This window comes from Sciurus vulgaris (assembly GCF_902686455.1).
Source record: "Sciurus vulgaris genome assembly, chromosome: 8".
NCBI lineage: Eukaryota > Metazoa > Chordata > Mammalia > Rodentia > Sciuridae > Sciurus > Sciurus vulgaris.
Window position 1 is genome coordinate 16397454 of NC_136468.1, and position 12502 is coordinate 16409955.

At 40.9% G+C, this 12502-nt stretch overlaps 2 protein-coding genes across 2 annotated transcripts in view; one reads left to right on the forward strand and one right to left on the reverse strand.

The window, feature by feature from the left end:
• Positions 1–12502, forward strand: part of ZC3HAV1 (zinc finger CCCH-type containing, antiviral 1) — a 55000-nt gene that overhangs the window by 19161 nt on the left and 23337 nt on the right. The window contains exons 3-7 of the mRNA XM_079150101.1: positions 1066–1318; positions 4932–5678; positions 6397–6498; positions 9899–10022; positions 12189–12369. Coding sequence (XP_079006227.1) covers positions 1066–1318; positions 4932–5678; positions 6397–6498; positions 9899–10022; positions 12189–12369 — 1407 coding nt within the window. The remainder of the gene's footprint in view (positions 1–1065; positions 1319–4931; positions 5679–6396; positions 6499–9898; positions 10023–12188; positions 12370–12502) is intronic.
• On the reverse strand, positions 469–862 carry LOC306667488 (large ribosomal subunit protein eL39-like). Its single transcript, XM_079150153.1, has one exon. The coding sequence runs from the start codon at positions 809–811 to the stop codon at positions 656–658; it is 156 nt and encodes a 51-aa protein (XP_079006279.1). The 5' UTR covers positions 812–862; the 3' UTR covers positions 469–655.

Below are 12502 nucleotides of genomic sequence, written 5' to 3' on the forward strand. Positions count from 1 at the left end.
TACTTCACCTGCTTAACAGTGCAACTTATGTAGATGGGGCACATATTTTCCTCCTATTACAGTAAAGGAAACAAACTAGTCAGTGGGTCCCCTGAGGTCCTCCAGCTGCTTTAGGGCCTCCCACTTTACATTGGTATCTTTTAGTCCTGCCTCATATGACCAGGCCTCCGTGATAGTATTCCACTTCTCAGTAGGAACTACATCTCTGTAGCGCAAGATATGTAGATATGTCCATTTAGATAAAAACTCAGGAATTTTCTTCTTTAGCTTATCATTTTAGACACTTCACATTCTTCATATCAGAGACCAAATTCTGAATTACAGTTATTGGTAAAACACACATTGATTTGATTGCAAAATAAGTTGATATCCCAAACTTAGAAATTTGTCTTTGGGCTCTTTTCTAACACAGGGCTCAGCTACCCTGTTGTAGTTGGCAGTCTGACAAGGATTATCAAATTCATCACTCTTTTTTTTTTTTTTTTTTAATGTTTCACATATTTATTTCCGAACCAAACAAAACCAGTACTACAGCACCTTTGTAACAAAGCTCATATTCCCAGTTAATTCTTCCCAACTGTCCTGATAATGCAGACAAGATGATCAACCACAGTCTTGATACAGCATAAATATGTGTGCCATTTCATGTAATTCCTTATAGACCCAGCTTAGTTCTCCTCCAATGTCTCCTCTTGGAATTGTACCTGATTTTATTACCAGTTTTCATTCGAATCCACTGGGGAATGGGACGATTTTGCTTTTGTTCCTTGGCCAAAAATCGCTTGATTCTGAAAGTCTTGTGAGAAGACATGGCGAGGAACTGAATACAGCGCACGCACCACAATGGCAGAAAAAAGGGGAAGAGCTCATCACTATCTTATAATTAGATTCCAGACCATTTCTGCCCAAATAAGCTATCAATTGAATATACCTCATCAGAGATTGTGGGCATGTATTTCCCTCCTTTTGCTTTAAAAATTTTTGTGGGCTTGAACTTTTCTTAATGAATGTGTGGCAGGTACACAGAGATGTTTTATCTCTGGCTCTGGTGTTTTCCTTCTGCAGATATGCAAAAGTTATAAAGGAGAGGGTCGAAAACAGATCTGTAGCCAGCAGCCACCATGCGAGAGACTCCACATCTGTGAACATTTCACCCGGGGAAACTGTAGTTACCTCAACTGCCTGAGATCCCATAACCTGATGGACAGAAAGGTGCTGGCAATCATGAAGGAGCATGGGCTGAGCCTGGATGTGGTCCAGAACATTCAGGACATCTGCAACAACAAGCACGCCCGGAGGAACCCTTCTGGGCCGAGAGGTATGTGTTCTTGCCTTTTAAACTGTGTGCACCTTCCAACAGAAGTTGCAAAGAAAGCAAATCTACCTGTGAGCGCTCTATCTTACCACGTAAACCTGACTTCATTTTCTCTTTCAAATCTTGTCCACGTGTATACACTCTTTTATTATGACTATAATCATAATACATATGTGATTTTGCAGTTTAATATTAATGCTTAGCATTATTTCCCCAGATCAAAAAATATTTATTGGGCTGGGGTTGTGGCTCAGTGGTAGAGCACTTGCCTAGCATGTGTGAGGCACTGGGTTTAATTCTCAGCACCGCATATAAATAAATGAATAAAGTAAAGGTCTATCAACATCTAAAAAAATGTTTAAAAAAATTATTTATCATTTTTCCAAAAGCTAATTGATAGGTTTTGTTTTTTTTTTTTAAGGGAAAGAAACAAACTTTTCTTTTGAGATTCACCAGTTGTTAATATTTTGTCTATTTGTATTATCTCTTCCTTTCTCTACATGTGTACATACAGATACTCATGCACATACACAACATTTTTGTGGTTAAAGCATTTGATGTCAACCTTATCTCGGCGTGAGTCTTTTCTCTTACATAACCATGATATAATTAGTTACAGAAAATTTAGCATCAATGCGAAACTATATAAAATTTAGTTTACCATTCTCAGTACTGTTTCTTTAAAAAGTTGTTTTATTGTGGATCAATATTCATGGCCTAAAATTTGCCATTTCATGGTGGGGAGTGTAAGCGCAGTGGTATAGCGCTTGCCAAGTAGGTGCAAGGCCCTGGGTATGATCCTCAGCATCACAAAATAAGTAAGTAAATAAATAATTTATCATTTTAACCATCTTTTAAGTGTATGGTTGGTGATATTAAGTACTCTCACACCATATATTTCCAGAACCTTTTCATCTTGCAAAACTGAAGCTCTGTCTTCAAAAACTAACTCCCCACACCCCTCCCCCAAGCATTCTGCTTTCTGTCTATAAATTGGACAACTCTAGATACCTCATATAGGTGGAAGCAGGTCATATTTACCCTTTTATTATTTTGGGGGTGCAGTATTGGGGATTGAACTCAGGGGCACTTGACCACTGAGTCACATCCCCAGCCCTACTTTGTATTTTAGTTAGAGACAGGGATTCACTGAGTTGCTTAGTACCTCACTTTTGCTGAGGTTGGCTTTGAACTTGTGATCCTCCTGCTTCAGCCTCCTGAACTGCTGGGATATTTGCCCTTTTATGACAGGCTATTTTGCTCACCTTAAGGTCTTCCAGGTTATCTATGTCATTGCATAGGTCAAAATTCCTTTTTTTTTTTTTTTTTCCTTCCCCAGTGATGCTTGGGATTGAACCCAGGGCCTTGTACATGCTAGGCAAGCACTCTACCAACTGAGCTATATCCCCAGCCTCCTCCTTTTTTTTTTAAGACTGAGTAATGTCTTAGAATTTTTATTATTATTATTTTTTAATATATATATTTAGATGTTGGTAGACCTTTATTTTATTCATTTATTTATATGTGGTACTGAGACTCAAACCCAATGCCTCACACATGCTATATTGTCTGAATAGACCCCATTTTGTTTATCTAATCATTTGTTCATGGACATCTGAATCTTTTCAAGTTTTGCCTTTTGTGAATAATGCTACCGAGAATGTGGGTGTATAAATATCTCTTTGAGACCCTGTTTTCTTTTCTTTTGGGACTATAACCAGAAGTAGACTTGCTAGATCTTCTGGTAATCCTGAATCTAATTTTTGAGGTGGGGCCACATGGTAAAACGGCAGCTGTGTCAGTTTTTATTTCTGCCGGCAATGCACAGGGTTCAGATTTCTGCGCATCCTCTCTAGCATTTGTCATTTTCTGATTTTTTTGACGATGGCCATCTTCGTGAGTGTGGAGAAACCATTTCTTAGGCATACGATGGCCATCTTCGTGAGTGTGGAGAAACCATTTCTTAGGCATTTTCATATTTTATGTAATGGGTTTGATCTCAACATTTTTTGTCTATGAATTGGCTGTAGAAAAGGTAAATTTCATGAAGCACATAGAATACATGAGTCCAAGATGCTGTAAAAAGTAACGAACGATTACACTTCCTTATATCTGGGAATGGTTTATCATTTACAAAAGGAACTTTCACCCAAAGTACCTCATTGTTTCTCATCGCAAAATCATGAAGAAAGGCAGATGTATTGCTTATAATAATATAAGGGTTAAAGAAATTGAGGCTTAGAATTTTTATTATTATTAGTATTTTTTAATATATATACTTTTAGATGTTGGTAGACCTTTATTTTATTCATTTATTTATATGTAGTACTGAGACTTGAACCCAATGCCTCACACATGCTAGGCAAGCGCTCTACAACTGAGCCGCAATCCCAGCTCCAAGACTCAGAATTTTTAAGCAACTTCTTAAATAATATTTATTCATAAGATAGTAAGTCAGATATGATAAAAATTCATTGAACAACTTTTATTTCTGGCAGACTTACATTGTTTTTAAAAGGATGAAAGGTAACGTGATGTATAATGAAAAGGCATGTGTCGGGCCTCACCTGCGAGTAGCAGAGCTCACGTGCTCTGAATCCATACCTAATGCTTTTCTCTCACTCCCCAGCGCTGTCTGAACAGAGGGTGGCTTTTTGTCACGTGTGCACAAGCGCACATGCAGACACATGCACACCACATGCACACTCATGCACACTCACAATACACATGCTCACTCCCTCCAGGATATGACTCATCACAGTTCTAGAAAAAGGCCACTGCTTTGTCAGTTTTGACTTTGTTTATTTGTACTGGGATAGAATCCAGAGGTGCTTTACCACTGAGCTACATCCCCTGTCCTTTTTATTTTTTATTTTTATTAAGATCTCAGGGCTGGGGAGATAGCTCAGTTGGTAGAATGCTTGCCTTGCAAGCACAAGGCCCTGGATTCAATCCCCAGCACTGCAAAAAAAAAAAAAAAAAAAAAAAAAAAAGATTTCACTAAATTTCCCTGGATGGCCTTGAATTTGTGACCCTCACCCCCTACTTCAGCCTCCTGAGTCACTGGGATCACAGGGGTGCACCACCATGCCTGGCTCAATTTTGACTTTTGCTATTAAGCTTAGGCATTGGAAGCGGGGTGCCTAATGAAGGAATCTGGAAAACTTCCTAGCTTAGATGAAATCATACCTTGAGAATGTGGTTTCATTTTGTTTGAGTATTATGAATCCTTAGATGATCAGGTATGTCCATATTACAGTGTGGGCAAAATCTAGATGATTTGCCCAGTTTGGTCTTTGCATTTTGGTCAGTGCTGGCTGACTCAGAAGTAGCAGACAGCGCCACCTAGGGGTTTGGGGAGTAAGGTCTACCTCTGAGTCCCAGGAGAGAAGCAGGTACCCCCATCCCCAGCTTAGCCATGGTTGCTGTTTCCTGCTCTGCTCACAGCACATCAGGATTCACCCTTCCTCAATGTATTTACGCACCAGATTAGGACAAGCAGTTTGATAGAAGTTGAATAGCAAGGCTGGAAAAGTAGAGAGGAGGAATAGTGGTAGGACCTTAACCACTCAATAATTTTTATCATTTTGTTTCATTTTTCTTTTCCTCTTTCCAGCTCCTACCCCGCACCGTAGACCTGTGGTGCCTAGAGGTAGAAGCAAGAGTAGGGAAAGATTCCTGCAGGAGAGCCAAGAGTTTTTTCCATCTGCCTCAGCTGCTGCTCAGAAGTCCCGCACATCCAGCCCAGATGTTGTGGGCCAAGGGCCTCCCCAGGAGGATGGGCTGGTGGATGACCTCACCCACAAGTTCACATATCTGGGGGGTCAGGATCGCACCCAGTCTTCCTCCGTCTTGTCTAAGGTATCTGGTCTTGGAGGACCAGATCAGGTGGGATCAAGCCAGAAGTTTTCAGAGAATGGCAGCCCAGATGGCATCTTTTATAGGCATTCTGATTCGACGCCGGCCTCCAGCCAGAAGGGCTCCCCAACCTGGCTGAATGACCAAGGCACTGGGAGAGATAGTGTGTTTTATCCAAGTCCAGCTGCTGTGGTCTCACCTCTTGGTTTTGGAAAAATACCTGAAGCCGTAACTACCAGAAAGGGCACGGCCATCCTCTCCCCAGACCTTGTGAATGTCAAGGGCAAGAATGGGACTCAGGACACTCAGCATGTCCCTCTTTTTAATAATAACGCTGATGGAGCGGCCATGGATATTACTGCTGCAAGATTTTTAAATTACGGAACCACCAGCAGCAACCAGAGAGAAACGGCGGTAGCTAGGAATCACCAGGACGACGGCACTTCTCCCCAGGATGTGAAGATTGCCAGGATGAGAAACGACCCAGGAGCAGCTTTTCGTAATGGTAAATGTAGAGGGGACCTGTGTTGGGGTAGGAAGTCTGTGTATAGCACTCAAAATGGCTCTAGACAAAACGTGGATGAAACTACTAATGGACAAAACTGGTGCTGCTGGTTTTGGCTTAAAAATAGCAACCATTGGGTGAAATATTCTAGAAGTCAAAGTCTGAGAAGCCAGGTCTGCACGAGGTGGCATTCTGCCTCAGTCACCTCCACCTTCCTTGAGCAACAGAGCTGCAGCCTGGGGGACCCAAGGTCATGACTCTGCCAGGACCCTGTTAACCCGCTCAGCCTAAGTCACTCCCCAGAGTCGCTCAGACCTATATCTTGAGTTTGCAGCAGAGCGGCCCTGGCTGGTAGTTTTTCCTTTAACAGGCTAGTGTTGGAGGTTTTGGTGAAGAGGAGGTACTGGTGAGAAGCCTAGTGTCCGAAGATAGGCCAGGACCCGATGATAGAACCACGTGGAATAGGCTGCTACATTTATTGAGAATTAAAATCGTTTGACTATAGTTTCAGAAATAATCATAGCTCTCGTGTGGCCCTAGTGCCTATGTTCCATTTTATGAGGTGACTGAGCTCTTGGGAGTCACACAAGAATCCCAGGAGTTTTCTTGACATGGCTCCCGTGGTAGGAATTATTTCCCAGTGTGAGACCCGGTATCTTTAGTTTTCATTTAAACATGAAGATTGGCATGCCTGTGTCCTCTCTCTTTTGTTTTATAGATTCCATATCTGATGTCATAAGCACCACATCTTCTAGGATGGATGATCATGCTTCAAAGGAAATTTGTCTAGATTATCTGTATAACGGTTGTCAACTTAATAGTGAGTAACATAAGAACTTTCTACAAGTGTCTACCTTTTGGTCTTGTGATTCGTGCTCCTGTGAACATATGTATGCCAGTATTTGTTCAAGACTGTTTTTACTTCTTGGGGGTAAATGCCCAGACCTGGAATTTCTGGATTGTGTGGTAATTCTGTATTTAATTTTCGGAGAAAACATTTTCCATAGTGGCTATACCATTTTTCATTCCCACCAGCAAAGCACAAGGGTTCGAATGTTTTCTACATCCTCAAGCAATCCATTCTGGGTTTATCTGTTGTGTTAGGTTTTCATCGCTGTGACAAATACCTGAGAAAGTTAGTTTAGAAAAAGATTTATTTTGGCCCTCGGTTTCCGAGGTTTCAGTCCATGGTTGACTGGCTCCATTGCTTCTGAGCCTGTGGGGAGGTAGAGCAAAATGGCTCACCTCATGGCAGCCAGAAGCAGAAAGAGAGTAAGGGACAAGATAAGGAAGGGACAAGATACACCCTTGCAGGGTGTGTCCCCAATGCCCTGCTTCCTCCAGTGAGGCCCTGGCATCTAGTTTTACCACTTCCCATGAAAGCCACCAAATTCTGGTAGAGCATTTTTTTAAAAAATTTTAATTTATTTTATTGTAAACGAATGGGATACACGTTGTTTCTGTTTGTACATGGAGTAACAGCATGCCATTTGCGTAATCATACATTTACATTGGGTAATGGTGTTTGATTCATTCTGTTATTTTTTCCTCCCCCGCACCCCTCCCACCACTCTTTCCCCTCTATACAGTCCCTCCTTCCTCCATTCTTGCCCCCCTCCCACCCCCCATTATGTGTCATCATCCACTTATCAGCGAGATCATTCGCTTTTTTGAGATTGGCTTATCTCACTTAACATGATATTCTCCAATTTCATCCATTTGCCTGCAAATGCCATAATTTTCTTCTTTAAGGCTGAGTAATATTCCATTGTATATACACATATATACATATACATATATACATATATACACATATATATACATATATACATATGTATATATATATATGTGTGTGTATATGCCACAGTTTCTTTATCCATTCATCAATTGAAGGACATCTAGGTTGGTTCCATAGTCTGGCTGTTGTGAATTGAGCAGCTATGAACATTGATATGGCTGTATCTCTGTAGTATGCTGATTTTAAGTCCTTTGGGTATAGGCCGAGGAGTGGGATAGCTGGGTCAAATGGTGGTTCCATTCCAAGTTTTCTAAGGAATCTCCACCCTGGGAAGCCACCAAGTTGTGAATTCCTCAGTGGGTGAATCCACTGATGAGACCAGAGCACTCATGATCCAGGCACTTCCCAAATACCCGACTTCTGAACGTGGCTGCGTTAGGACCGGGCCTTTGGCACACAAGACTTTGGGAGAACTTCCAGATCGAAAACCATAACACCTGTGGTGCCATTTTGTTTTAAAATAGTCACACATCTTTTGAACACTTCAAAAATGATTTAAACATAACCTAATGAAAATGTTAATTTGTTTTTGCATCACTGGGGATCAAACCCAGGGCCTTGTGCATGCTGGGCAAGTACTCTACCACTGAGCTAAACCCCACCCCAGCCCAACCCTTTTCATTTTTTATTTTGAGACAGAGTCTTTCCATGTTGCCCAGTCTGGCCTCCAACTTTCTGTCCACTGCCTTAGCCTCCCAAGTCACTGGGATTATAGGTGTGAGCCACTGTACCCAGCACATAATGAAAAATTTGAAAAACAGGACTTTTTTCTGTATTCCTGTATTATGGCCTATAACATTGACCTATTAGTCAGCAAGCATTTATTTAATGACCATTTTTTGCATGCCCAGCCCCATGCCAGTTATGCAAAGGGGCTGTGAGATAAGCAACAATGCAACATTTGTAATTAAGGTGGGGCATTAAAACATGCACAGCTGAGAGAACTGCATAAAATCAGTAAATGCATAATGGCGAGGTGACGGACTTGCTAAGGGAATACGAATCAGATCAGAAGGGAGAGACAGGTTGGGGGATTCTTTCTGCAAGAAATGAATTTTAGGCCAGGACTTCAAGGAAATAATAAATGGTTGCCTATGCTGGAGGGCATTTTGTCTTCATATGTGCATGTGGGGAGCGGGAGGTTTCAAGGGTAACTCTAAATTCATGAGTTTGTGGGGAGTGGGGAATTTTTGTTAAGTTTTCATGGGGGATAAAGGGACCTGAACAGTGGACATGGGGCAGTGCCAGCAGGGACCAGCATGAGCAAAGGTACAGACGGGAACCACCTGGCAAGGAGGAAAGGCAGGCCCTGATGGGGAAAGTCGGCATTGAACTTGGTTGAACTGGCTAGACTTCCCCAACAACCTATAGGCCTCCTGTCTTTTTTTTTTTTTTTCTTTTTAATTTCTAATTAGTTGTACATGACAGTAGAAAACATTTTGACACATCATACATAATTGGAGTATAACTTCTCATTCTTCTGGCTGTACATGATGTACTATCATACTGGTCTTATAAACATATATGCACTAATATGTCTGCATAATGACAATGGGTAGTAATGTCTGATCCCTTCAACTATCCTTCCTACTCTCGTACCCCTCCCTTCACTCCCTCTGTCTAATCCACTGTGCCTCTATTCTTCCCTAGTCTCACCCTTATTGTGAATTAGCTTTTGCATACCAGAGAATATATGTGACCTTTTTTTTTTTTGGGATTGACTTGTTTCACTGAGTGTGATGTTCTCCAGCTCCATCCATTTACTGACAAATGACATAATTTCATTTTTCTTTAAAGCTGAGTAATAGTCCACTGTGTATATATACCACATTTTCGGGCTGGGGATATAGCTCAGTTGGTAGAGTGCTTGCCTCGCAAGCATAAGGCCCTGGGTTCAATCCCCAGCACCGGGAAAAAAAAAAAAAAAAAAAAAAAAAAAATATATATATATATGTATCTCACATTTTCTTTATCCATTCATCTGTTGAAGGGTACCTAGCATGGTTCCATAGTTTGACTATTGTGAGTTGAGCTGCTGTAAACATTGATGTGACTGCATCACTGTAGTATGCTGATTTTAAGTCCTTTGGGTGTGAACTGAGGAGTGGGATAGCTGTGTCAAGTGTTGGTTCTATTCCAAGTTTTCTGGGGAATCTCCATACTCTTTTCCAGAGTGGCTGCACCAATTTGCAGTCCCACCAGCAATGTATGTGCACCTTTTCCCCCACATCCTCTCCAACATTTATTGTTGCTTGTATTCTTGATAATTGCCATTCTGACTAGAGTGAGATGGCATCTTTAGAGTGGTTTTGACTTGTATTTCTCTCAATGCTAGAGATGTATTTTCTGTGAAGTGTCTGTTCAGTTCCTTAGCTCATTTATTGATTGGCTTATTTGTTTTTTCTCCTCTCTGTCTTTGTAGGCCTCTGTAACAAAATCCACTCCCTCCGGCCCTACCAGTGGCAGATACTCGTTTCAGACACCTGGATGGACTTTCTGTATTCGGAGAAGGTTGAGGAGGCCTATTGTGACCCCAAAACCCACATGTAAGTTGGGTACCCTGGCTTATGTGATCCACATCAAAGGAAATCCTACTGTTAGGTGCCTGGCTAGGGAGTCTGGAAATATCCACTAACTCAAGTGAAGTAAACAGTGATGTGATTATTTGTTTAACTGATATTTGTCAGTGTATCCTGCAGAAAAAGTCAGTTCTTAGTCTTACCAACTTGATGCAGAACTATTAAAAGAACCAAATTATTTTCAACAAATGAGCCTTTGGCTTCATTTCATAATTTAAAAATATGATTTGAGTAGCCTCATGTAGTTCTAGTGCAGAAGTTTGTTGTGTGCTTTAGCATTTTCTAACTTCTTTGTGTTTGCGTTTTTTTCTCTGTCTTGGAGGTAACTTTACATTTCTGCTCTCTCAGGGCTGCAGTGGGTAACACCCACATGACCATATTTATCTGTGATGTTCAGGGATATAAAATGCAGCCTAGTTTTACAAGAAATTTCTTTGGGCAAGGGTGGCGGCCGGGAAGTGCCTTCTTTTTTAATCTGCAGAATTGACTGAATTTTGGTGGGGATTCTGTGTTGTTGAATATGGCCACCAGAGGGCGGCATAAGCTATTCTTGTTTCCAGAAACTATATATTTACCCCCTAGGTAAATCTAGAACAATTCCTCAACCTTAAAATTATTGACATTTGAGGCCAGATAATTATTTGTTGTGGGGGACTGTTTAGCAGTATTCTTGGTGTCTCTCTCTCTCTCTCTCTCTCTCTCTGGTACCAGGGATTGAAACCAGGAGTACTTAACCACTGAGCCACATTCCCAACCACCAATTCAATTTTGAGACAGGGTCTCACTAAGTTGCTTAAGTCCTTACTAAGTTGCTGAGGCTGGCTTTGAACTTGCAATACTCCTGCCTCAACCTCCCAATTACAGAGCTGTATTACAGAGGTGCACCACTGCGCCCAACTTGGTCTCTATTCTTCATCCCAAGAGGACCATACTCCCTTCGCCCTACCCTACCCCAGTTGTGATAACCAAAATTATTTTCAGATATTGTCAAATGTTCCCTGGGTTTAAAATTGGTCCCGAGTGAGATGCACTTACTGATCTAAGAGATCTTTCTTATAGCAGCAGTACTCAGACATTTTTATCTAGGACCCCTCAACACTCTTATGTATTGAGGATTCTAAAGAATTTCTATTTCTATGAATTTACAGCTATCAATGTTTGTCATATTAAAAATTAGAACTGAGAAAAATTAAATTTTAATCAATCTACTCACACATGACAATAATAAACCCCTTAGCATAACTAACATTTCTATATAATTATATTCATATAATTACATTTGTTATGTCAGTTACTACATATAGATAACTGTAAGCATGATTGTTTTCCAAAACCAAAAATTTATCAAGAAGAGTGACATTGTTTTATATATTTGCAAATCTCTGTAATGTTGGTCTTAATAGAAGATGTCTAGATTCTCTAATCTGCTGCTTTTTAAAATCTATTGTGAAATTATAAATCACATAGCCTCCAGAAAACTCCATTGTGCCCTTGTGCAAGCCTGAAACCAAAAAAGCAACATTAAATGTCTTGATTGAATTATGAAAGTTACTTTGACCTTGTCAACTCTTTCCGAAGGTCTCAGACTATACTTTGGTAACTATTTGAATAATACTTTTTAAACCTGGCCGACTACGAGCCATTTACTTTCCACTTTTTTGTTTTGTTTTTTTGTTCTAGGGATTGAATTGAGGGGCGCTTCACCACTGAACCACACCCCCAACCCTTTTATTATTTTGAGACAGGATCTCACTGGGTTGCTTAGGGCTTTGCTAAATTGCTGAGACTGGCTTTGAACTTGTGAACTCCTCCGACTCAGCCTCTCGAGCCACTGGGATTACGGGCATGTGTCACCACACCCAACTGAGTCACTTTCTACCCTTAAACATATCAGTTGTTTTGTGAGCAGTTTTACTTTGGGGTATTTTTTGAGGGAAGAATCAATACGTTTCATGATGTCATTAAATAAGTAGCATAGGCAAGTTTCTTTACCCTCTGTGTTTCAGTTCTTCTGTGTGTAAGATCCTTTTCAGCTCTAAAATTTTAATTCTGTGCTCTCATTAGGGAAGAGACCGGAGCGCAGAAAACAGGTCAAGGAAGCATTTCCATCTCCTTTACAATTTCCTCTCTCAGCTTTTTTGTAGGAACTAATAAATTCAATTTCCAGAATATGACTTGTAACTCGAGCCCCATCCGACGCCTCTCCACTCCTTCATCCGCCTTAACCCCGAAGTCAGCCAACTCTGTCTTTGCCACCAAATGGATTTGGTATTGGAAGAATGAATCTGACAAATGGATTCAGTATGGGGAAGAGGTGAGTACCATTCCCCCTTGTGGGAGGCTCTCACTTAAACTTGCCAATTTAGGGGGGAAAACACTATTAATAAAATGTTTGAAGTCTACATGCCCACCCATGCGGAGTGGACCTGGTGGAGAAAGTGATGTTT

Coding starts and splice junctions, on each gene's coding strand:
- LOC306667488 (XM_079150153.1), bottom strand. CDS start 811: ATGTCTTCTCACAAGACTTTCAGAATCAAGCGATTTTTGGCCAAGGAA.